Source organism: Lutra lutra, chromosome 16 (assembly GCF_902655055.1).
Source record: "Lutra lutra chromosome 16, mLutLut1.2, whole genome shotgun sequence".
NCBI classification, from domain to species: Eukaryota; Metazoa; Chordata; class Mammalia; order Carnivora; family Mustelidae; genus Lutra; species Lutra lutra.
The window spans coordinates 53,409,589-53,436,525 of record NC_062293.1 but is presented as its reverse complement, the minus strand read 5'-3'; the positions used below and the strand labels follow the sequence as shown (position 1 = coordinate 53,436,525).

The window sequence follows — 26,937 nt, the reverse complement described above, 5'->3', positions numbered from 1 at the left end:
ATGTGCAAGGCTGATACTCAGCCGTTACTCGTTGTTCAAAGACGGTTGATAAATAGCTCGTGCCCCTCAGCCGCCTCCCTTTGCCCCTTCCTGGGACTTCCAGACTCCAGAGGAGTAGTGATAGCAAGGAGGTCACTGTCCCTTTGGATTGGCCCCATGCCCGTGCTGTCCTCGTTGCTGAATATTTTGAATTACCCCTGCTCTGGCTCACTTACATGTTGTGGTGAAAAAGATTGCACCAACAGTCTTTTTAGCACAACCTCAGTTTTATGCAGTTAAACCTCAGCCCAAGGGAAAACCTAGAGGCAACCAAACAGGATACGATACAGAGAAACAGAAAGTGCGACAAACCCACCCATCTCCTTTTACCTAAGGTTGTATAAAAATGTCTCTGAAAAAGCACTTTTGAGTACATAACATATGTGGGAACATTATGTAAGCTGTGAAATACTATTTAAGGTAATTTATTCATAAGCCCGCGAGGCTGAAAGATTGACAATGTTCCGTGAGACTAGGTGGGTCGCCGCTAAAACATTGTTGGAAGAAGTGCAGGCTGGTGACCCGAGCGGCAGGCCTTCGCTGAGCACTTAGTATCTGCCGGACACTGATGCCTTGCCCGCACAGTTCCCACAACAACTCTGAGAGGCGGGTGTGATTGTCCTGTTCTAGAGCCCATGAAACAGCAGAAGCACAAAATGCCCCTGCATGGGCTTGTGTTTCCCGTGTTCCCTGGCTGGAGTCACACACAGCAGGGAGCTTCTGCCTCTTTGACTTTTCTGCTTTCCTGGGACACCAGGGAGATGTTAAAACTACCTTCTGCGTCGGCAGAACCCCGTAGCAAAAGCCAAGGAAGTAGGAAGGGGTCGGTTCCAATTCGCAATTTGCTTTCACTGAAGAAGGGAGTCCCCTGTGAGGGGATTCGTTCTGGCCCCGGCTTTGCACAGTGAAACCGTTTTAATAAGCAGATGTGACCAGGCAATCGGGTTTTACCATGAACCGTACTGGATGGAGCCAAAAAAACACACAAAACATCCCATCTGAAATATCCTCCTGGTGGTCCTTTAGAAAGCAGTATTATTAGGAACTACTACAAAGCAGAGTTTTCCTCTTCAGTGATAATACCTATGTTGTGACCGTGGGAGGGTAGCACGTGCCCAGGAGTACCACGAAACCGACAAGCCCAGGGTCCTGAAGAATGCGGGTGTGTATCTTGCCATACTGACTTCATGGGGCGTGGAAAGTCACTAGGAAGGGGACTGAAGCCACAGCCAGTGGCTCTTTGACACAGTCCTTTTCATTCAGAGGGTCTTCTGACTACAAGAAGTTGGGGGATTAAATGATAAAATGATGAATAAGTAGGTTGTTTATAATTTCCCAGTAACTAGACTCTTCCTTTTCAGGAGGTGCATTTTTATTCTTTATATCTGTGTCAAAGTACTTAAATTTGCTTTTGTTGGGGTTTCATTTTCCATCCCATTCCTGCGCTCTGCCCGTTAGAATTTAATCACGAACAAAATGCAACATCATTCTTTACCCAAACATCATGAAGTCATTGCCGATGAGGTGAGGAGATAAAGTAATTGGATTAGAAATGGGCAGTTTAAGTTTACACCATTTTATTATATCAGGAATTTTTGATATTTGAGCTGTAGCTCTCCACAGCTGTGCGATCGCTTGTGCCTGGGATGCGTATATGAAACCAGGTCCTGTAATTTTGTTATTTTAAATGCTGAAGGAGGGTAAGGGTAGATGCTCAAATCTATTCCCTAAGAAAACTTCGTCGGAAGTAAAACAACTGCTGGATCAATTTATGCGACACGGAGGTATGACCCTTGTATTACTAAATAGTCCTTTCTTTGATTCTCTGCTTTCCGTCACTTTGAGTTTATAAGCATTTTAGTGAATGGTGGCTGCGCTGTATGAGCATAATGGTTTGCGTTTAAACATTTTCTGCCCGTAGCTTTCCCCTAATCTTAAAAATACCATTTTACGTCTTTTCTTTTAGTCTGACAAATATACAGACCTACTGCGGACTATTTGTTTATAAAGTGTTAAATTTGCGGTAGGATATATATGGAGGTTAACCCCCTAACCCATTAAATTATTTGAGAAGGAGAAAAAGAAATCTGTTGCTTAAGAAACACCAATAAAAAAACAGTTCTGGCTATTTTGAATTTTTCCTGTGTTTATGCTGATGTTAAATCATTGCAGAAGAGATTTTTAGGTAGTATTAGAGGAAAAGTGTGCATTGTTATTATAGAAATTTAATAATCTAATCACGTTGAACGAATTGTACAATTAGAACTTGAACCATTATTTTTATGTGTCGTTCATTTTAGGTTTATTTAATTCCTAAATGAGCCAATATAAATCAGTTTTAAGGGTTTGTTGAAAGTTTTAAGTTAAAAATTCGTAATTTACCTTTGGTAGCTCATTTATAGTGATGATGTTGTTTGTCAGGTTCTTTACAAAAGAACCAGAAAAGGCTTAGGTTAACGTAGACTTTATAAAATTCCCTGGGATTTCCATCAAATTTATTAAAAATAAGCCACATAGACAATAGTGTTTTTATTAGAAATACGTTTATTAGAAACGCATTTTAAAACTTTATATCATAGTAATTAAGCTCTGTATTCATTTAGTTAGTTTGGGCTGCAGATACTTTTTGTACTTTGTACGAAAACAAAAAATCAAAAATGTGGTAACTGTTGAATGTGTTTTTAAAAGTAATTACAGTATTTTAAAATGTGTATTTTACATCTAAGCAAGGGAATTGTTAATAAAATACTTTTGTGACTCATACACCAATGGAAGCTTTGAGGGAGCCTCTGGTTACCCGTTTATCTGTATTAGTGTAGCTACAGTTAGGTTATGTTAATTACTAACTAGGTCTGTGAAAGGTTCAAATTGTGGACTGTTTCTGAGGAAATCCAATGTTGTTGTTTTTCAGATTAGAATAATAAAGTCCTTGAAGAGTTTCTTACTATTAGGAGTAATCTTTGAGTGTGGGTATTGTGTCTGTTTTTGTATGCCCCATTGTATCTACTAGTTTAAGCAACTGAATTAACAAACATGATTTGTAATTATACGTGACATGTGATGTAAAGTACTTGATAAAAAATACTTGAAGATATTTAAACATTTGATTATCAAGAATTTCAAATACTTGCATTCAAAATATTGTGAAAACTATGAAAAAATACTATAGAGAAAGAAAGAGTTTCCTAAATGGAGATCAGTTTCATCCTGAGTTTAATATGGATGATGAAAAAAATGACTAATTAGTAAAGTTTAAATTCATGAAATTTTTATCATAATTGAAATTAAGGAAACATCCTCTTAAAAAAGAGCCTCTATGAATCAGATTTTTCATTAGTTCCAGTGTAAGTAATCTTAATTTAGGAAGTGTTAGCCTGAGTTACCATAAACGAGACCATCTGTTATCAGGTGGAAATCTTTTCTTTTTGTAAAATATGTTCAGTAGCAGAGATACCGAATGAGTTGCATTTTACAGCGAGGAACTCTGGTGTCTATATATTTTTTCTTTGAGTCCATGTTTCTGACCTTAGTTCTTATTTGCTTTGGGGTTAAAGAATTCCTTTGACCCCATAAATATTAATAATAATCCTTCAGTTACAGTTAACAGCTTCATGATTTTAGACTCCATAATGTCTTCAGGTTCAACAAATGTTAGTGCTCGAAAGAAAAAGCAGCGATTCTCCCAAGTCCCTTACATACAGATCTTTAAAGAGTGCAGTTTTTCATGTTTCACTGAGTTGTCCCTGATACTGGTGACCTTTAGGAGTATTATTGATGGAAATATTTACACACTTGTTAATGTCCTCTTAAAGACGACGAAGGAGATAAAAATAAAGTTGACTTCTCCATTCGCTTCAGTAAATAATTTCTATGTTAGAAGACGTTAGTTTTCTGGAAAACAATTAACTGGATCTTAGAACTACCTTAATGGTCATTCGAACTGGAAGATGAAAAGCCCCCACCTTTGTCAGATAGTGTTTCAGCACGGAATCACTCTGTTAGATGCCTAATTTTGTTCTGTACGGGGGACACAGACGTTTTCATCTCCGCCAAGGGGTAGCAAGCCCATAAAAAGGAGATCAGACCCGTTCCCAAAGAGTATGTGTGGCGTAGTACACTCTTGGACAGGATTTTGAAATCAACTAGCTATTCATAAGCTGAGAAAGCAGCAGTGCCATTCAGTTTAACCCGCAGAAAGTATGCCTTCCAAAGTAGTTGTTCTTGGACTAGACAGGATTGAATTAAACATTTTGGGTGGTTTCTTAAATTGGACTTTTTATTTTGAGATCATCATAGATGGGCATGTAGTTGTAAGAAGTGAGAGAGAGCCCATGTGCACACTTTCCCCCGTGGGAACATCTGTGGAACTCTAGCACAATACGTGACCCAGATACTGACTCTCCCTCATGTGTGAAAAGGCTCTTTACTTCTCTCCCCATGGCCAAAGCACAGCACCATTATTTTTCTTTTATTCTGAATAAAGGCCAGCAGTGCATAACTATACACATAAAAATTATCTTTAAAAGTTAACCTAATAAATATATAATAGGATTTCTGTTATTACTTCGGGGGCACAAAGATTCCTACAGTGAAGCTGTTCATTTTTGAATAGTTAAATCTTAACAAAATTTTATATGGGATGGTTCTTGGCTTTCCTGTACAGTTCAGTTAATTGGTCTGTAGACAGAATTTGTTTGGATTTTTAAAATCAGAATTGTCTGTAGACTATATTAAGTAGGAATCTCAGTCATCTTGGGTAATTAACCAATAGCACAATGACAAAATTTCTTTGGAAAGAATGCAGTTATTTTTGTTAGGAATGAAATTATGTTAGGGTTGATTTAGCAAGCACATCACTGATTTTAGATATTAGATTATTCTCGGATTTTACTGTCTAGAAAGAATCACCTGGGTTACTGACAATGCAGGCTCCCTATCTCCACTCTGCTTTCTAGAAGTTCCTGGTGGGCCTAGGGATTTGCATTTATAATTAAGTACCACAGAGGGTTTTGGTGTTGGTCATCACTCCCCCACCACCCTGCCACCCCCATGAAATACACTTTGAAAAACACCTTAGATAGTCTAGCATTCTACTGTAGAGGCAGGAGAATGTTTCAGTTTTTCCCTGTGTATAAAGAACATCATTTTCATTTTCTAGATTTCTGTTCAAATATGGAATTACTGTCTTTCATAGTCTTCTTACTTACTGCACTTTGTAGATTTCAGTGTTGCAGTTCAGTAATACCTCTGCCCTCCAGCTAAAATCTTTTTTCAAACCTCTGGCCAAGAACTTGGGGGATGCGAAGGTATCTGTCCCGTAAAGAAGGGAGCTAGGGATGGAGACACACCCTAAATGCACCTCCTAGAATTGCATTTACTCAAGCAAGCTGGTGGTTTTGGTTTTGTTTTCCATCAAACCTATTTTATTTTGCAGTAATGACAGAATTAATTGAAAGCAAGAAGTAAGGATTAGAGATGAAGGTAGAGAGGAAGGAAACAGTAGCATATGACAAAACAAAGAAAACTTTAAAGGGATTTATTTTTTAAAAAACCTTCGGAGTTAGAGTGGTGTCACGCAAAGGGGGTCGTCCTCCATCGCTGGAAACCAGGCAAAGTGATGCTCAGTCCATTGTTTTGAAAGTTCAGAATGGGGAGAAGTTTTATTTTTATTATTATTTTTTTAAGATTTTTACTTATTTATTTGTCAGAGAGAGAGAGAGGGAGAGAGTGAGCACAGGCAGACAGAATGGCAGGCAGAGGCAGAGAGAGAAGCAGGCTCCCTGCAGAGCAAGGAGCCCGATGTGGGACTCGATCCCAGGATGCTGGGATCATGACCTGAGCCGAAGACAGCTGCCCAACCAACTGAGCCACCCAGGCGTCCCTGGGGAGAAGTTTTAGAAACATCTCCCTCAAAACCTGATCTTAATTTGACAAACTTAGCTAATCAAGCTGAAGATAACTTCGTGAGTTTAGAAAATTCATCTGCATGTTACATTTTACTGCCCAGAGAGGACAGAAAAGTGAGGTGTGACTTGCTCCCTTGACTTTGGAAGAACAGGGTTTGAGAGAGGGTTTCTCAGGAAAAGCTAGGTAATTATAAAGACTTGTATTGGACTTTTTTTCTTGCTATTAACAAAAAAGGTCTTCATTTGCTTTCATTCCTGTCTGGTTTGTCTCTGTTCGGCTTGGCTGTGCCCTACTGGTGTTTTCGGAAATTCCTCGCCATACAGCACAGTTGAGAAGATGCTGTACTTACCTGTTCTCCTGATATGGACGCATCACAGCTTATAGTGAATCTCTTACATTTTCCTGCTAGTTTTTTTTTTTTTTTTCCTTAATCATCTTATGAGGTTAGCTGAACAAGAGCTCCCATTTGACTGACAGCGTTAGGATGTGAGTATATAGGGAAAGGAAATGGTGAGATGTGTGCGGTTGTAGTCTGTTCATACAGATCTTTGCATGTGCTGACTGGCCACACTTGAACAGTCAGCATTTTACCCACCTCAGGATGGTCTGTGATGTGAAATTGTAGGGTGTACTGTACATCCTCTGTTCAAATCTTTTCATCGGTGTCTTTATATTTTTCATTTAAAATCACCCGAACTTCGTGTTTACTTCATTTGTCCTAAGAACTTTGGTTTTCAGGGTTTTGTTTTGTTTTTTAAGATTTTATTTGTTTATGTGTCAGAGAGAGAGAACATGACCAGGGGGAGCTGCAGGCAGAGGGAGAAGCAGACACCCCGCTGAGTAGGGAGCCCGATGCGGGGCTCGATCCCAGGACCCTGGGTTTGTGACCCAAGGTGAAGGCAGACGCTTAACCCACTGAGCTACCCAGACACCCCAGGTTTTGTTTTTCAATCAGTAAGAAGGTTGGGGCACCTGGGTAGCTCAGTTGGTTAAGCAGCTGCCTTCGGCTCAGGTCATGATCCCAGGGTCCTGGGATCAAGCCCCGCATCAGGCTCCCTGCTCAGTGGGGAACCTGCTTCCTCCTCTATCTCTGCTGCTCTGCCTGCTTGTGTCTCTCACTCTCTCTTCTCTCTGTCAAATAAATAAATAAATAATCTTTTAAAAAAAGAAAATGAGGGGCGCCTGGGTGGCTCAGTGTAATCCACCAAAAGCCTCTGCCTTTGGCTCAGGTCATGATCTCAGAGTCCTGGGATCGAGCCCCACATCGGGCTCTCTGCTCAGCAGGGAGCCTGCTTCCTCCTCTCTCTCTCTGCCTGCCTCTCTGCCTACTTCTGATCTCTGTCTGTCAAATAAATAATAAAAATCTTTAAAAAAAAAAAAAAGAAAAGAAAAGAAAATGAGTAAGAAGGCTTTCTGAGGCTGCATGAGGGCATGGGCCATTATCTGCCTAAAGACGTTCTTAGGTTGTTCTTTTATCTTAAATCGTCGTACCTGCAGTTTGGAAGGGTGCTCTAAAGCTGGCCTCCTCACTGCCAGCCAGAGTGTAAACTGGGGCCGTCATTCTGGGAGGAAATTCAGGAAGCATAGTTCAAAATGCTTAAAATGTAAATTCCCTTCAACCCAACACTTACATTTCTAGAATTTTTTTCTCAGTAAGCTATCAAAATGGGTGCAAATGCTTTATGTTACAACTATACTAGACAGAATTTCAACGTACAAAAATGGGCTCAGTTAAAGAAAACTGTGTTTTTTCCAGATACTGGGATGCTATACAATGTCTTAAGAATCACGTTTCCAAATACTATTTAATGACACAAGAAGTTTATGAGTGTTAAATGAAAAAATACTAGCTTTTAACAGTATATGTGTAATATAGCTATGTATATGTCTGAGTGGTAGATCCAAAAATATTTGTACCTTTTCACCCTGCAATTCTCCTTCTGTTTAAGATTCTATTTATTTGACAGAGAGAGAGACAGAGAGAAAGGGAACACAAGCAGGGGCAGTGGGAGAGGGAGAAAAGCAGGCTCTCCCCTGAGCAGGAAACCTGATGCAGGGCTCGATCCCAGGACCCTGGAATCATGACTTAAGCTAAAGGCAGATGCCCAATGACTGAGCCACTCAGGCACCCCACGATTTTCCTTTTGGAAAGCAATGTATCCTGAGTGAAAGATAATAAATAAATATTTACACGTCTTTTTAAAACACTGAACAGAGGTGAACAGATTGAAAATAATTCTCCCTGTGCGATTTATTACATATTTAATGTTTTAATACAGAAAATTGGTTGGATAGTATTAAAACATCATGGTTAGGATGCTTATGTGAGACCATAAGAACTCTCTAAAACACATCACTGGCAAAACGATAAATAATGAAGGGAGGAAAAATAGCATTAAGGTGGAGTGGAAAGTCTCCTATATTGAGTGTCAGAAGGAAGGGAGGATTTGAGTCAGAACATTCTGGGAGGAGAAATCTCTTCCAAATTGGGAAATCGTTGCTATTTTCAGTTTTAAATGCAATTTGTAAGTCTAAAGTAATTGACATGTCCTTCAACAAATTGCCCATTTTCTGTTTTGTTTGTTGGTTTGTTGGCTGGTTTTTTGTAATTCTATCAGAGCTCTTTAATTCCAAAATGTTCTTGAATAGCAGAGGCAATTCAATATATTTCAACATATTTCTAACAATCTAGCAATCTTCTACATTAAAATTAACTCAATCTCAATACTCTGTTTCCAGTTCTTTCAACTATTTCTCAAAGAGATGATCATTAAAGGAGACAGAGGAATAGTTTCGTTACAGAGGAAACAACATCACTCAGTAATACTATGTTGGTTTATAGTTCTTGTCTAATTTTTTTCAGTACACACCCACAAATCGGCGTTCTATATAGGACATGCCATAATCTGGCTTCTTCTCTTCATACCAAGTCATGAACTATTTGCTTTGAAAAAGTTTTAAAACCCTATTGATTGTGCCATTACAGGGATCAAGCAAAATTTACGTTGACTAAGCCCGTGTTGTTGGATGTTGGGATACTGTCTAATGATTTATAAGTGATGGCACGGCCCGTACACGTACCAGTGGTTCTTTCTGAAAAGAAGAAAGTCATTGAAAACATGCTCTCACTGTGATCCTCCTCAGGCTGACTGCTGTGTTCCTGGCAAGACTGGTGTTCTTTGAATTATTTGTGAGGTTCAACCCTACAGGTCTTGGGTGCCAGCCACATAAGTAAACATAGACGTTTGCCCCGAGTTCTCAATTGTTTTGTACACCGGTGCCTGGTGAGCCAAATTTTGGATGTACCAGTGTCGAGAATCATGATCTGTCCTTCCGCCAAACTCATTACTGGCAGATGTTATCTGCATTTCTGCGAATCCTATCATTATGCCTCTTATTATTTCATATTAAAGTTCCTATCTCCTGAGCTAGGCTGTGAGCTGAAGCCAGGGTCTGGATCTCACACTGCCTTACTGTCTCTTGCTGACTCTTGCCTCTTGCTCAAGCATGAAATGCTGTATGGTTTGTGGGGTAGTGATTAAACACGGGGACTATGAAGTCACACTGTCTGGGTTTGAACCCAAATCTTACGACCTGGGTTACTTACTTTACTTTCCCTCATCTTTCAAATGCTGCTCATGGCACTACGTACCTACCAGAAATACGGTGAGAGTTACCCGAGGTAGCGGTTAACGCACAGAACACTTGGCACAGGCTTGGGGACAGTCAACCCTCAGCACATGATAACTACTAGTGGTACCTGGTTCCCAAGTTAAGAAACAAATCAGTGCATTGCAGTAGCTTATCAGCATAAAAAACACATGTCCCATTGGTGCTCTGTTTTTGCTTATCTGTTATATTCATTCAATTGTGAAACAACCATAGATTTTTCACGTGCTTTGATAAAGCTGTAAATGGTTATCATGAGAGGCATTTTACGAGCACTTTAATGAATGCTCACAATATTCGCTAGGATCTGCCAATTATGTTTTCGTAACACACTTGCCGGTTACGCTGTATGCAGTCTATTTCCTACATCACTACATCCATAGCTGTGAACGTGCACTGTTTTTTCCAGTAGAAAACTGATCAAAATAAAAGGCTTTATAATTTTACAATGGAAGTTCCATAAGAAAGTTTCAGATGAAACAGCCTAGTTATATTTTTTTATGCCCAAATGACCCAATGGGATTTCTTGGCAATAAAAATTGTGTCATGATTGCAGACTTCTATGTTTCCTTCATCACCATCACAACTCAAAGTGGAAAAGCTACAGATGTGCACACTGAAGCCTTATTAAACCAAGGAGGATCCCTTTGTTGCCTCCACTACTTAGTACCAAAAATGGTTTCAGCTTGTAACATTTACTGGATCGGGGCCTGGGCTGGGGGGTCTAAGTGTCTATAAATTCTTGAACAGACTAGAGCATGCTACAGTAATAATAAACATAAACCAAATATTCTGAGGAACGTGGACTTAGCAAGCTGCAGCTACACATAAACAAGTCAGGCTCTGGGAAATATCATTTCTGATATTTCTGATAAAAGTGTTCCCAAAAGTGAAGAGACCTTTCATAAAAGGGGCTTCTTCTGGAAGTCTCTTTGACCTGGGATCTTTGTAAGGACCTTCCACCCTCACACTCATCTTCCAAAGCATTTGTGGTGAACATTTTACATTTCTAATGTGTTTTTGGAAAACCTGAAAGAAATATTATGGTTTGGGAAGTGTAATGTAACATTTTTGCTTTAAAATTGCCCCAAACCATGTGCAAATCCTTTTTATTTTTTTAGATTTTATTTATTTATTTGACAGGCAGAGTTCACAAGTAGGCAGAGAGGCAGGCAGAGAGAGAGAAGAGGAAGCAGACTCCCTACTGAGCAGAGAGCCCGATTCGGGGCTCCATCCCAGGACCCTGGGACCATGACCCGAGCCAAAAGCAGAGGCTTTAAACCACTGAACCACCCAGGCGCCCCGATGCAAATCCTTTTTTAAAGAATATAGACATATGTATTTGTGTAATTTATTCTTTGTGTTTATTTCTCTCCTTTTTTTCTTATAATAAAAGAAAACTTTGGAAAGAGAACAAAAAAACCATAGACCCACCACTCTGAAACAAATAGTAAACTATAAATTAAGCCATTAATTTATAATTAAATTTAGAGTGAATCATTAATCATTGAATATAGAGTTCCTCATTGCCTTTGTAAAGAACATTTTCCCTGTTCATTTACAAGTGATATTGAAATAATATATTCTCGTTTTCCTATTCCTGCTTATGTTTTTATTTCTAATTTTAAGCCTTTTATATTAAGAGTAATCTCATTGACCTGTTATGAGACCATACAGAATTTAGATTATTAAATGTGTAATATATGTGGCCAATAATCTTCAGCGAGCCTGTTCTTCATTTAATTGCAGCATTAGATCTGGTTTCTTGGTCCCACAGCTTCCAAAGCCTTCGCTTGTGGTGGTATTTTCTTTAAAAGAAAACTTCTAATAGAATTAATTTTAAGTCATCATATTATGATAAATGGTGAAGGCAGTAATGTCTCAAATATATTTAACTTAGCATTTTGAAAAAAAAATAATTGATTTAAACTAGATTCTGCTTTATTGCTGTTCCCCATGTATTCTTTTATTTATTTATTTTTAAGATTTTATTTATTTACTTGACAGATAGAGATCACAAGTAGGCAGAGATGCAGGCGGGCGGCAGGGGAGGGGCGTGCGGTGTGGAACAGGCTCCCTGCTGAGCAGAGAGCCCCATGCGGGGTTTGATCCCAGGACCCTGGGATCATGACCTGAGCCAAAGGCAGAGGATTTAACCCACTGAGCCACCCAGGTGCCCCCCCCCCATATATTCTTTTAAAAACTCACACACATGGATATTATCTAGAATTTTCAAACCTGATAATAAGTTATAGTACTAATTTATCTACCTGTTAAAGATCAGTTGACAAAATCCCAACTGCAAAGTGTGGTTTGTCTTATTAATTAGTGTTATACCTATAAAGCCTACCTTTTATAAGAAAGTTCGGGTCATTTAGTCTGTTTTACTATGGAATGAAAGTCACTGGCACTGGCTAAGCTAAACAGAGTAATGGTTAGATAATTTGGCATTGCAGACTGTTTCCTTATAAAGACATTTATTCTCTAGCATTGTGTTGTATCATTACAGATTTAATTATAAGGATCTGTTTACCTTTATTTGCTTTGGATTTTGTGGGAGTGATCATGGTTGTTGTTACTTAACGTTTTATCCTGGCACATAGAATTGAGAATTTCTCTGCCTCCCTTAAGAGAAGCAATATATTATCTGGAAGATTTTGTGTTGTTGGTTTTGTTTTTTTTTTTTTTAAATATAAGATTGCATTAAATTGAGAACTGTGGGCCATTTGACATTTCTAAAGTGACATCTCTCATTAGAAATGCCCTCAATTAAGTTTTAAAATGTTTTATCTGTAAAACATGACTTGGGGTATTCTTTAAAATTCAGTCCCGAGTTAGCTTTTCATCCTTTGTTATTTTACCATCATCGCTGCTAGTGTGGGGCCCAGCCAGGCCTTCCTGTGTCTCCCCTTAACCAGGAATAAGAAAAGGAGGACGGGTATCTCTTAGCAAACCTGCCCTCCCACTAGTGAATTTAAAAAGAAACTCAAAAGAAATGCGGTCAGTTAAAACTAAAACCTTGTTCAGAAGTATTTCCTTAAGACATTAACACTCTCCCTTTAAGCTGTATTTGTCAGAAAATTAGATTGCTACTTTACACAAGTAGCTGTGCAAACATAGAAAAGTGTCTGTGTGTGTGTGTGTGTGTATTCCTAATATTCTAAGAATTGCCTCTGAGACAGAAGACTGTGATGCCGACAGGAGCCTTACAGGCATGTAATCTCTCGTAATTCTTCATTTTTAAAAATGCTTAATTTTTTTATGTCAAAGCATAGTTGACATAGGGTGTTAATAGTTTCAAGAGTACAACCTAGTGATTCAACAGTTCTGTGTATTAAGCCGTGTTCACCACCATAACTGTAGTTACCGTCTGTCGCCATACACCATTGTTACATCTGTTGTAATTCTTCAAATATGGGGACTTGATGACCAAATGCCACTTACCTAGCTGTATAATCTTACTAATAAACTTATAGTCACAAATCAGTTACTGTAATTCACAGGCATTTTGAAATGTTGCCTGCTTTCTGGGGTCCAACTGATATTTGGCAGAAAAGTTAGAAATAGTTAAGTTCTCTTTATGCCATTTTTAACTCATTAAACTAAAACTTTTGAAGAACGTTGCCCTTGAAACATCAAAGCAAATCTCTGAACCCTACTGTACCTTTTCTTTTTTACCAACTCCTCGTAAGTAGGAATTTTTAGCTACATGTCTTAGAAAAGTAAACATTTTTACCAGTTTGGTCCCGATTGGAGGAGGACTGGAAATATTTTTTACGTGGGTTGACCGCTTCACTATTTTCAGTTCATTCTGGAAGGTGGTGTGTGCGCATAAACACTTCTCAGAACAGAGTGACCGCGCTTATCGCATATTACAATTTTTTGTTTGGCTTTTCAGGAAAGAAGCCACATACTTAAACTGTTGAGGGTTCTGGGTTGTTACCCAAATGTCCTGTGCACCGTGTATGACAAATGTCTAGCCCTACCAGAGGAATTTTCAGCCGATTCATGGCTTTTAGCAGAGGGACACTAGACCCTCCTCTGCCCTGTGGATGGTCGGGCTCCGCGCTTGGACGTACATTCTGAACGTATCAGTCTCAGAATTAAAGCATTTCCCGTAAATGAGGTTGAAGGGAAAGCAGTGGGAACATAGGAACAGGAACCATTGTAAAATCTGTCCGAAGTATGTCGCTTAGTGACCACCGAATAACACTTCCTCAAGCCCTCTGTGAAAACATCCCAGTGTATTTTATGCACTGTCTTTATCCTTTCATGCACTCATTGTTCTTTCTCATATTTATTTATCTATCATTATTTTTATGTAATGGTCATTGTTTTAATTCACCATACAATTTTTTTAAACTGAAATTCACAAAGAAGCACATTTTTGTATTACACTTGCTTTAAACCTGACGATTTTTACTAAGTTATTTCGGACTCACGATAAGAGAATATTCTAGAATTGTGAGGGAAGCGGGCAGCAGAGAAATTCTGCTAAAGCTGAAATCCATTTTAAGTGTTCTTCCATCACAGAATCTCAGAGGTGGAAGGAACGGGAAGGGTCATGAAAAGGAGAGGTCTCAGGTCACTTTGCTAAGACAACATTTGCTAAGAAAGTCGGTGTCTCCTAGCAAACCAAATCCTTTCCCTTTTCAGGCGCACAGTTTCCAAAGTTCAAAAATAAACTGTAATCTTAGAAGAAACGTGTTAAGCTTTCAACATGTTACTGAAAATTTACAGAAAGAATATGTTAACTGTTTTTTCGAAGGTATATATTCTCTGATAGGCAAAATGAATAGGACGTGTATTTTTTTTTCCCATTCCTTCCCCCATGCCCCCCCCCCCGCCTGCCGCCTCCCCTTTGCCCCCCCTTCCCTTTCTCTCTGCTCTGCAATGATTAAACCAACAGGTGCCAGGGGTTGCCGGAGCAAGCTGGCTTAGTGCCCACATGCGTACAGTGGAGATATTGTATCAGCCCAGGTTCTGGTGTATGGCTGTGTCCTTAGGAGGAAAAGGATAACCCAGTTGAAATACATTCTTCAACTCCTCAGAGATTAAGTGTGTTTCCTTTGCTTTATAGTCCAGAATTTTACAGTTTCTTTGTTGGGGAGTTCTCAGATTGCTTAATGATTTCTCTAGCCCCTCTCCCTGGCCCGTCATGACCAGATGTACGTTAGAGCCGCAACTGACCCGCTGTAGACTTGCCCGTTTTATTGCGTGTGGTATAACCTTTCCTTCTCTGAGTATCCTACCATTCTCCTGCCTCGGAGTACTAGAAAAGATGATTTTACTTATTTCTTGCCCTTTAAAAAAACGGTCATGTCCTCTTTTTTCCTACTTTTTTATTTTATTTTATTTATTTATTTATTTATTTATTTATTTTTGGTAAAGAGGGGCATTTAAACTCTTTGTGGCATTTGAGGGAGCCGTTTCCGAGGTCAGACTCCTGTCGTATTATTTTATCACCATTCATGTTGTCAGTAAGCACGCCTGTTTTGTTTTACAGTTCTGGAGGGATCCACAAGGATCTATTAATATGATAGCCTTGTGTCCACAGTAGAGCAGGAAGGAGTATGTAGCACTGGCCGAGAAGAGATTTCCTCATGTCTTAAGCCCTGCTCTAAAAAGTGTGTGTGTGTGTGTGTGTGTGTGTGTGTGTGTGTGTGTGTGTGTGTGTGTTTAATTTCCCAGTCTCAGTGTCTGTTCATATCAATGGCCTGTAGTGGGTTTTACTCTGTTTATCTGTTCTTCACGACTGGCCTTCAGAGTAAACTACTTTAAAACTGGTTTTTTGCAAAGATGGGATCACAGTCCTCAGCAGCTGTTAGAGCAGAAATTCCCTGGAGCTTATCTGGAGGTTTTGGAGGCTGCTCAACCTCACCCCGGACACCCCCTGCTACTGATCATGCGGACACCCCCTGCTACTGATCATGCTGGCTCAGATGGGGGCCAGGAGAGACCAGATGCTAACCTTGTGCTCAAGTCAGGCTGTGCCATCAGGGGAGTACGTGGGGCTGGGCGGAGATCACTCGTGTTCAGGTACAGATGGGGGTAATCCAGGCAAAAGCTGCAAGCTGAACGTGCCAGAGAGGAAAGTGATAGTTGATAGATCGCTTTCCTGGGAGGTGGGAAGGCCCAGATCGCCCGCCTGGCCAGAGGGATTAGTCCTGGGTGGGAGAGGAGGCCGAGGGTGTCCAGAGGGTGTCCAGTCCGTGTGCGCAGGAGTTAAGAGCAGGAAACAACAGTGTCCTGTTAGATGGCGTGCATGGAGCGGGGAATGCCTGAGAGCGGCCAGATGGGGAACCTCCTTGTGGAGAGCGCAGGCCGAGGTGGTGGGAGAGGTCGTGTAGGCCAGGCAGGGTGCAGAAGCGCCCTGTGACACCGGGGGTCGTGGGCAGGGCAGGTCCCCCAGCACACCACTGGGCCCCCCCGGAACCCACTTGGGGAAAAGCCGACTGCGGGGCAACACAGCAAGTCCGGGGGTGGTGGCAGCGGCAGCCTGAGGCCTGCCCCCTGTGCAGACGTGGGTGGGCAAGGAGCTGGAGGCTCCTGAGTGGGTGCCCAGGTGGCTCAGACGCCAGAGCAGGGAGCACAAGGCCAGCCCACTGCCGCCCGCCTTGTGTCTGGAAAAATCACTTTGGCCACTGTGTGAAACATTAGTACCCGGGATCCCTACTGGCACCAGGAAGTGGTTAGGAGGCTGTTGTAACCAGGGGGGACAAGAAGTGGGGTGCCGGAATTCAGGGAGAGGCTCTGAGCCCAGGCAAGGGAGGGGGGGTGTACTTGAGAAATGCTCAGGATCAAGGGTTTGTCCTCCTGTGATTCTTTGGGGGGCTGAGTGGGGAGGAGGAGTTCTCATTGGCTGAGGCTCCGTACGTGTGGGTTTTATGCTAGATGAGTTAATTCTTGATTAACCTAAAGAGGGTCTCTCCAAATATTGTATTTGTATCATTTACGCAGAATTTTTTATCATCCTTTTTTTCCCGAAGTAGGAAACACATGGTCTTTATAGACAACTGCAGAATACAGATGGGTAAAGGGTAATAAATCACCACATATCTTTCTACCCAGAGACAAATCTTGTAAATATTTTGATGTATGTTCCTTCCACCTTTTCCCAGAAAGCAGTGTTACAAATGGAGATCTCTCAGGCGGGGGACGGGGTGACCTACTGTACCAATTTTGAAGCTGGTCAAAATTGATGAGACTTTCTGAGTTTTGTTACTTACAGGATGTGGTACTTTGGGTCTCTCCTAAGTACCGGGTGACCTTTTAGGCCTTTCTGTTACTCTCCTTTAAGGGTGAAGCCTTGACATACGGCTTCATAAGAGATAGATGGCCGGAGTCACATGCTGCGGGAAGCGCTCTGCCCTGTCTCCACCTGGGGGAAAAGCCACTTCTGAGCATTACCGAAGCACGTACACACGGGTTGCTGCAGAGGCCCCTTGGGAAGGAATCCATGGGAACAAGGAGGCTTGCTTACCTTGTTTATACTCTGGGTGTGGTAGGACATTGGTCAGAGGACTGGCTGACTGGGGATCTTAGCTGATTGGTAAGCCCCAAGTCATGGCCTGTGCAATCCCGCTGGATAACAGGCCTCTCCCTGTGCGTTATTATTTTTTTTTTCCAGCATCCCTTTTAACTTGGTCTGAGATTGATTGAGACAGTATCTTGGACCCGGGAAGCTGTGAGCCACATTGGATTGACAAACACTTGTTGACAGCTTTGACAAGACGGATGGAGAAACAAACCACCGGGCCAGGTCAGCCTGTTCGTTTCTCTGTTGAGTCTTGAGAAGAATGTTGCTGTCGTGATTCCGCGTCGGGCCAGGTCAGCCTGTTCGTTTCTCTGTTGAGTCTTGAGAAGAATGTTGCTGTCGTGATTCCGCGTCGGGCCAGGTCAGCCTGTTCGTTTCTCTGTTGAGTCTTGAGAAGAATGTTGCTGTGGTGATTCCGCGTCCGGCCAGGTCAGCCTGTTCGTTTCTCTGTTGAGTCTTGAGAAGAATGTTGCTGTCGTGATTCCGCGTCGGGCCAGGTCAGCCTGTTCGTTTCTCTGTTGAGTCTTGAGAAGAATGTTGCTGTCGTGATTCCGCGTCCGGCCAGGTCAGCCTGTTCGTTTCTCTGTTGAGTCTTGAGAAGAATGTTGCTGTCGTGATTCCGCGTCCGGCCAGGTCAGCCTGTTCGTTTCTCTGTTGAGTCTTGAGAAGAATGTTGCTGTCGTGATTCCGCGTCCGGCCAGGTCAGCCTGTTCGTTTCTCTGTTGAGTCTTGAGAAGAATGTTGCTGTCGTGATTCCGCGTCGGGCCAGGTCAGCCTGTTCGTTTCTCTGTTGAGTCTTGAGAAGAATGTTGCTGTCGTGATTCCGCGTAGGGGAAGGAAAAGTTGCGCCTTGTTATCAAAGTCAGTATTTTCTGAGCGATTTCCAGACATCTCTAGAACACGTTTGTCTTTTTTTTGTTTTTTTTTTTGTTGTTGTTGTTGTTTTGTTTTTTTTGTTGTTGTTTTTTGCACAGGGTTTAACTAACCACAGTTAAGAATAGGGAGATTCATCATGCGAGGCAGGTTATATTTCTATCCACTCTTGGTATCTATGTCGTTTTCACTCATGAAAGTCAGGAGGATCCTAAGTACGCATTATCTGTAAAGATTAATAGGTATATTTTACATCTGAGCATCATCTCTCTGGAGTCATAATAATTACTAATGTGAAAGCGTGGTATAATAACTCATAATAGGCATAGAATAAATATTTATCCATTGGTGGGATGGTGTCCTGTATCTTCAGCATATGAGTATGAGGCAAAAACAGTGATCCAATTACTATAGTATTAAATAGAACTATTAAATTCATTCCCGAATTGATTACGAGACACAGATTAATATAAATTACTATTCCTGTATTGATTAATTCCATTTCAGACACTTAAACTGGGAATTCCTTTGCTGCCATTGGCAAGTTACTTTGTAAGTATGACGTATGAAATGAAGTGATTTGGGGTTGTTAGTTTTACAGGGAGTCATAAATAATTTCACTGCTTCCGTCTGCCTGACATCTTCCTACTTTCTTCTGGTAACACAATTTTTCTTTCCTATAGAGAAGATAACATTTGCTGCTTGAGGGAGGTAGAGCATCATGGTGTCTCTCCATCAACACCCCTCCCGGCTCATAGGATAGTCTCCTCTGCACCTAGCCATGAGGATGGTTCTGGACTTGACTTTTAGGGCTGTCAGGAAATCAGCTTTCTGCCTGGGTTGCAAGGAGCATGGGGGTCCAAGGCCGCCGGTGCCATTTTGGCTGCTTCATGGTAAGGGCCTGTAAGCAGGGATGTGCCAGGTACATTCAAGAAGTGGAAAGAGCCGGAATTATGGTGGCACATTTGACACCGAATCTAGTCATTCCTAAAAGCAGGTACTGCCCTGTTATAAGAGAGATAGTTCCATTTCCCTTTGTGCCACTTTGAGGTGACTTTCTACCTTTAGCAGCTCCAGGGGCTCTCTGGAGGGGAAGAAGCCAGAGGGAGCATATGATGATTGGAGGGAAGATGGTGAGGTAGGACAGCCGAGTACAAAGGAAGAAGTTTAAAATAAAAAGAGGTCCAAGGGGTGTGTGGGTGGCTCAGTGGGTTAAGCCTCTGCCTTCAGCTCAGGTCATGATCTCAGGGTCCTGGGATCGAGCCCTGCATCGTGCGCTCTGCTCAGCAGGGAACCTACTTCCCCCTCTCTCTCTGCCTGCCTCTCTGCCTACTTGTGAGCTCTCTCTCTGTCAAATAAATAAATGAAATCTTTAAAAAAAAAAAAAAGAAAGAAAGAAAGAAAAAGAAAAAAAAAAGGAGTTCCAAAAGACTACTAGAGTTTTACGAGGAAGGAGACTGAAAACCTTGTTTTGAAAATGAGCATAAATGGAAAGTAAGTTGTTTGCTAAGGGAAAAAGCAAAGTATTACTCCCTTCTGCATAATACATTGTTCTATGTTTGAAATATTTTCCAGTCTTCATGTATTAGGCCATTGGAGGCAAGAAGTTCAGTCCCATACAGGGTTGATGGGAAACTACGAAGGGCCAAGAGGTAACTCGACCCCAGGAGTCCCTGTTGGGTCTCTTCTCCACTTCCCTTTATCCTAGTCCGTGGCCACAAACAACTGAAAGGAAGGGAGGGCATATTTTCCCTGGCTTTGGTTTGTAAAATGCAAGGAAAGATTCTTAGCTGCCCAGTTCGAATCAGATACCCGCTCAGTAAGCCAACTGCTGTGTCCAGGTGTGGATGCTGGGTTAGACTGACATTTGAGACCCAGTGATCCGAGCCTTCCAAAAGCAGGTGAGACATTAGCCTGGCCCCCAAGAGAAGCAGTGTGGCCTGAGCAGCTGTCCAGACTGTGTTCACTACAGCGTATATCACTTCTGTCAATATCCCAAGTAGTCAGGGCATATGGAAAAGGGGAACAGCAGAATGGTATATTGGAAGGGTTGGCAATACTGGATTTGTATTTGGTTTTAACACAAGTTGCAAGAGTTTCACTTCACTGTTCAGAAGTCGTTGGAGCCAACTGAAGTCATAAGAACGTTATGAAAAACTTACAAAGCACAGGAACGAAATGTGAGTAAATTAAGCCCGCTGGATGTTCTACAGCCTCTGAATTTCTCATCTGACTATCCTATGCTTTATGTTTTGGAAATATGCTTTAAATATCTAAATGAAAGCACTAAACCTAACTGAAAGGCACTGTAGAAAATGCATGAAAAATGGAATAAAGTGGCATAATGAGCTCTGGTCCCTTGGGGCTAGGAAGGATCGTTGAGCACTCATTGAAGGGAGCCATTGGCCTTGGTTCACATGGTCCCCACGGTCTTTCTACCCAGCAATTGCCATCCTGCTAAATGTAAGCCCTCGTGGAACGCTCCTCTCACGTTCTGGCACGCTCCCACTGGATTGCCCGTTTGTGCTGGTTCTAGACCTCAGTTCCCATTTGTGGATGGCAGACCTGCCAGAAACATTGACAAGCGAGTATCCTTTCTTCATCCAGATGAAATCACTCCTACTGTTCCTGAACTAAGACTTGAGAACTGCCAAAATAGTTATTTATGTAAGAGTTTCTGTGTTCCATTAGATAACACCTTACCAGTATTTGAATAACATGGTTTGTAATTGGAGTCCTCAACACTCCTGTGAAATTAAATTAATAGGTTATGAAGGAAAGATTATCTCAAATACCTATAGAATGTGTTTGAATGGCGGGGTTAGGGAGGGAATTTAAACAGACAGAACATTCTAATTACATGTAACTTGAACAAGTTCAATAAAGAATATAGACTTTCGGGGGCAAAGAATTCTTTAACACTTATAAATCATTGGAAAATGAATGTAATACAATCTACAGATGTACATATTCATTTGCCCTGATGGTTCATTGAATAAATTTCTTGTGCATATTTGCATAGCTCTCTTTAACATTAAGAGTTATAAATGCAGTTATAAAATAAAAGCGTTATAAATGCAGATGCCTGGGTGGCTCAGTCAGTTGGAGTCTGCCTTCAGCTCAGGTCATGATCCCAGGGTCCTGGGATTAAGTTCCACATCTGGGTCCTTACTCAGCAGGGAGCCTCCTTCTCCCTCCGTCTGCAGCTCCCCCTGCTTGTGCTTGCTCTCTTTCTCTCTGTCTCTGACAAATAAATAAATGAATAAAAATCTGAAAAAAAAAAAGGAATTATAAATACATGTGTCTCAGGAAACCTGTCACTCAGAACTCTAGATAAGATGAAAATATTAAAAAGCCAAACTCTTTTAAATAGTGACCCTGTTGACAGTAACAGAGAAGAAACCCATATTGCGGTTTGATCAGAGCACAGGGGAAGGGAGGGAAAATGGAATGGGAAGAAATCAGAGAGGGAGACGAACCATGAGAGACTCTGGACTCTGGGAAACAAACTGAGGGTTACAGAAGGAAGCGGGGTGGGGAGACAGGACAACCAGATGATGGGTACTAAGAAGGGCACATGTTGTGATGAGCACTGGGTGTCGTACACAAGTAATGAATCGTTGAGCGCTACATCAAAAACCAACTATGGCTAACTAAACGTGATAAAACTAAACATGATTAAAAAATTTTTTAATAAAAAATAAATTTAAAAATTAAAATGCAAATATGATGATAAGAGAATTAAAATTAAAAAAAAAAAAAACAGGGACACCTGGGTGGCTCAGTTGGTTAAGCAGCTGCCTTCGGCTCAGGTCATGATCCCAGCATCCTGGGATCGAGTCCCACATTGGACTCCTTGTTCTGTGGGGAGCCTGCTTCTCCCTCTGCCTCTGCCTGCCACTCTGTCTGCCTGTGCTCGCTCTCTCTCTCTCTCTCTCTGACAAATAAATAAATAAAATCTTTTAAAAAAAAATTAAAAAAAAAAAAAAAACAGAGGGGTGCCTGGGGTGGCTCAGTGGGTTAAAGCCTCTGCCTTCAGCTCAGGTCATGATCCCAGGGTCCTTGGATCCAGCCCCGCATCGGGCTCTCTGCTCAACGGGGAGCCTGCTTCCTCCTCTCTCTCTCTCTCTCTCTCTGTCTGCCTCTCTGCCTACTTGTGATCTCTGTCTATCAAATAAATAAATAAATAAAAATTAAAAAAAAAAAAAAAGGAATGTCAGAACCACTGTGAGTGATGTAAGGATTGTATTATGGGGGATCAAGCCGATGCGGTCCTGGGAGAGAAGCTGTTTGGTGCTGGGCTGAGATAAGGAGGACTGTCAGGAAAGTAAGGGTAGGGAGCCACCTGAGATCCGCAAGGCTGAGCCGAAACTCCTCAGAGCAAACCGGAGCACGTGTCCGTCTCTAGCTGCTTCCAAGCCCACCGCCGAAGAGTGGGTACATTTCTCCGTGCAGCAGCGCACAGCCTTGGCCCGGTCTGAATGAGAGGTGGACAAGCTCGGGGACTGGCTGCAGCCCAGGGAGCTGTCAGGAGCTGCAGCCGCCGTGCTCCTCCAGGCCACCAGGGCGACCAGCAGACCCTCTGCTGTGGAGTTGAGCACAGCTGCGACTTCAGCTCCACCTCCCAAGCCCCGGGCCAGCTCTGTGACTCCCCTAAACGTCCAGCTGTGCAGGCACGGGAGTGTGGGGCAGGTTGGCTTCTGGTTAGCTGAGTTGGCACAGCATAGACCCAACAGGCATCACGGTTCGTCCCTTGTCGGCTCAGCTAGCGCTCAGACACACCTTTCGGTCAAAATTGGCTTGCAAAGAAGGCAATCGCAAAATTGAGTTTATGCCAATGAAATGATCCCTCTTACAACCCAACATCCGCTAATCCAAAATTCACCAGCCCCTTTCTGAGTCTTTGGGTGATGTTCCTTCCTCTTCAAGCTGGGTCATAGTCCCCCTTGATGTTGAGCAGCCTAAATTCTGAGACACGAGATGAAATACTGTTTAGCATACATTCAGTGCTAGGAGAATGGGAGAGGGGAATAAAAACTTTAGTTTATATACATAACGATCATATGAAAATAAAAGTATTTGGCTTCCTTGTTTCTGCCCCTTAGTCACCGGGCCACAACTGGTATTTGTAACTACCTTTTCCTGCCAGCCATTCCATATTCCCTTTGTCCTTGGCGAACCCCTCAGACGGTTGTAGTTCCTTGCCACCGGAGATGACCCAGAACTGAGTTCTAGAAGGGTCTGGAAGTGGAGCTCTTAGATGTTGCTAGTAGGAATATAAATGGCAGGTCCCCTTTGTGAAACTGTGTGCACTTGAAAAGGCCCTTGGGCTAGAGGGTGAAGCAGGATGTTGATTTCTCTCCCATCTCCACGGCCACAGCCGTGTTAGGCCCTCAACCTCTGTCACCTGGGCCATTTCAGCCAAAACTGTCTTCCAAGCGGCAGTCCTAGTGACCTGCCCAAAATGCATCTCCTACGTGTTAGCGTGGTGTGTGAAGGTCTCCACGATCTGGCTCTTCCCCTGCCTCTGGCACGTCCTCTGCATCTGTCCCATGACACTGATGGTAATAGTTAAAGGAGTCATTATGGGGCGCCTGGGTGGCTCAGTGGGTTAAGCCGCTGCCTTCGGCTCAGGTCATGATCTCAGAGTCCTGGGATCGAGCCCCGCATGGGGCTCTCTGCTCAGCAGGGAGCCTGCTTCCTCCTCTCTGCCTGCCTCTCTGCCAGCTTGTGATCTCCTGTCAAATAAATAAATAAATCTTTAAAAAAAAAAAAGGAGTCATTATTAAGTACCTGGTCCATGCCAAGCACGACGCTGTGTATCAGTACCTTATTAATCCTCACATTAACCTTGCAAGTTGCGTGTTACTACCCCTCATTTCACAGATGAGGAAAGTGGCTATCAGACAGTGTCCCATAGCCACTCGTCATTGGCAAAGCTGAAACGTCACCGTCATCTCTCCCTGCAGAGCCTGGGAGGACCTTTATCCTCTGGGCTATCCTGAACTCTTTCTAGCTACTCGAGTATATCATGAAATTTCTGCTGCCGCCCACCCTGTGCCTTTCTTTCTGTATGTTTCTTCTTGCATTCTAGACTCCTCTTTGCTTCCCTCCAGTCCGCTTAAAGCATCTGACTCCTGCTGAGTTTTGAAGTCTGTTTAAGAGGGTTGGAAAGATGTGTGCCCTGCCCTGCTTGCCTCCCTGGCTGGTTCAGCGCCTGTGTTAGCACAGCTCTCTCTTCCACTGTACTCTGCACATTATCATAATCATCTGTATCCTGGTCTCTCCGTTAGATTATAGGTCAGTAGACCTTTCTCGGTAAATGGCCATAGAGTTAATATTTTAGGTCTTGTGGGCTATGCTCTCTGTGTTGCAACTACCTGACCCAGCCTCTGGGGTGTGAGGGCAGCCATAGCAAGACAGCGAGTGTGGGTGAGTTCCCACACAGCTCTACTAATGGACACTGAAATCTGACTCTCCTATCATTTGCACATGTCACAGAATATTCTTCTGCTTTGTATATATTTTTTCAGTCATTTAAAAAACAAAATTATCGTCTTGTGAGCCATACCAAAGCAGGAGCAGGCAGCTGGATGTGGCTCATGAGCTTGCCGACCCCTGTGTTACAGTATGAATTTCTGGAAAGCAGAGGCAGAACCTCATTGTTAGGGTCACCATACCAGTGTATCGCCAGATTGGGCTGCTTTGAGAGCGAGAAGGGTTGCTGTTAATGATGCTGGGATCACAGGTGTAAAGGGGGAGCTGCCCTGGGCAGAGAGGGGTGGTGACGCCAGTCACAGTGTCACCTTGTTGGCTGTGTACAGTTTCATGTGGGTTCTCATTACCTCAGCCCTGGTTCTTGACTTTAGTGTCCCATTTCCAGTGGTTGAGTCACAGGCTTGGGGATGTGTACAAGGTTCTGAAATCGTCTAGAGCGTGAAAACTTTACTCCTGCAACAATTAGCTTCCTCTGAAGGAAGCAGCTGTATACCTAACTGGTTTTCAGAGTGGATCAAAGTGAAACCATGCATATTCTGGACAACTAAAGCTTATAAATTTTTTTAAGATTTTATTTATTTGAGGGACTCCTGAGTGGTGCAGTCAGTTGGGCGTCTACTTTCGGCTCGGGTCATGTTCCTGGGGTCCTGGGATCGAGCCCTGCATCAGGCACCCTGCTCAGCAGGGAATCTGCTTCTCTTTCTCACTCTCCCTGCTTGTGCTCTCTCTGTCTCTCTCAAATAAAATTTTTTTAAAATTTATTTATTTGAAACAGAGAGCAAGCATGAGTGGGACGAGAGGCAGAGGGAGAAGCAGGCTTCCTGCTGGGCAGGGAGCCCAACGGGGGGCTGGGTCTCGGGACCCTGGGGTCATGACTTGAGCTGAAGGCAGATGCTTAACTGGCTGAGCAACCCAGGTGCCCCCCTTTTACGTAAAAATTTTAAATATGTCTCTCCCTGAGAATTTTCCTCCAAGTAAGAAGAATATAAGTCTGTATGATCAAAATTAAAATGACATTTACTGTGGACAAAAGTATAGAACTGAAGCAGAAGAGGAGAATTGTTTCATGTATAGGTAACGTCTTCTCTCTTTTTTTCAATCTTTTTGCAGTTTTTCGAGGTGCCGTTTGATTCAAACATGAATAGGACAAAGAACAGACCTCTGGTTCGTGGACAGATCAGGTAAAATCTTGAATAGAAGTCTCATGCGCCTTCTAGAACATTCCTTGGCTCGTTCATCCTGAATCACGTCCCAGTCTTTTGCCTTGAGTTGTGAGCTGAAAATAACACCCCTCCCCAAGGGGCGCATTGATTTGGGTGCATGGTACTTTTCAACTCTCCCCAAAATGTACTACAGAGCCCTCAAAATGGATCTAAAATTTGCCGTTCTGTTGTGGGAGTAACTCATGCAATGAATTTCTTTATGAAATTCCATTTTGAAACGCGGACTTGTTTCACTTGTAGTGGCTGAAGATGAAAACACTCCATTAACACAAATGATTTCAGACAAATCCATACAGGGTCTCGGAAGAAAGATCTGTCTGAAGCCTTACCTTTTCAGACAAACTGATAATGCTGTTATCTGCCGAGGAAAGCACTGCCCCCATTACTCTCCTTTCTACCAAATTCAATTAAGTAGAACTAAAAGGCATATAAATATTTTAATATCACTAATGGTTAATAATTAAACATTTTACTTCCTGGAGACCTTGAAACTGGCATTTAAATTTTTTTTTTCAAATTCAGTGGATATCGTAAGCCAAGAAGGATAAAAAGAAACAAATGGTTTTACTGACAATTCTAAATCAGCGAATCTTCTCCTTTTCCACAGGCAGTGCCCTCATGGAGCTTTAAATATATCAGGGTAACTTGTGGATCAAGTAGTCAACACATTCAGTAAAACCATAAAAGAAACACATGTGGGTACAGTCAGAAGTCTGTGTAAAGATGATTTTTAATATTAGCTGTTGGGAGCCTTTCAGTTCTTCGGTGAATTTAGAATACCATTATGTCGCAAAGAGCAAAGAAAACACAGAACAGAAGAAATCGCATAGCCACTGATAACTCGATTAACTTTTTTGAGATATAAGTAAAGCCATCTGCTGCGTTTGCATTTAAAGTGTCCAAAGTGCTTTTATCTGGGTTGTTCTAGAAGAGCAAATGCAAGCTCTGGGACCCATCTCAAAGGCTAGAAGCTGCCCGTGCTGCTGGTCAGATCACAGGGACGTGCTTACGTCCTCCTGCAGGGAAATCTCGCTTTCCCCAAGAACCAGGGGAATGTGGGGCAAGCCCAGCAAGTGGCCTTCGGGCATCTAATGACAATCAGATAAAGGCCTGCCACTGTCCACATCTCCTCTTCCTCTGCCCAGTGTGGTCCTTTCCTGCACCCATGAAAGCCACATTGACCCATGCATC

General features: G+C 42.3%; 1 protein-coding gene across 2 annotated transcripts in view; it reads left to right on the top strand.

Moving 5' to 3' along the window:
• Positions 1–26,937, top strand: part of LOC125087019 (protoheme IX farnesyltransferase, mitochondrial) — a 131,913-nt gene that overhangs the window by 65,489 nt on the left and 39,487 nt on the right. For both annotated transcript variants that reach the window (XM_047706842.1, XM_047706843.1), the window contains exon 5: positions 25,634–25,704. In XM_047706842.1, coding sequence (XP_047562798.1) covers positions 25,634–25,704 — 71 coding nt within the window. The remainder of the gene's footprint in view (positions 1–25,633; positions 25,705–26,937) is intronic.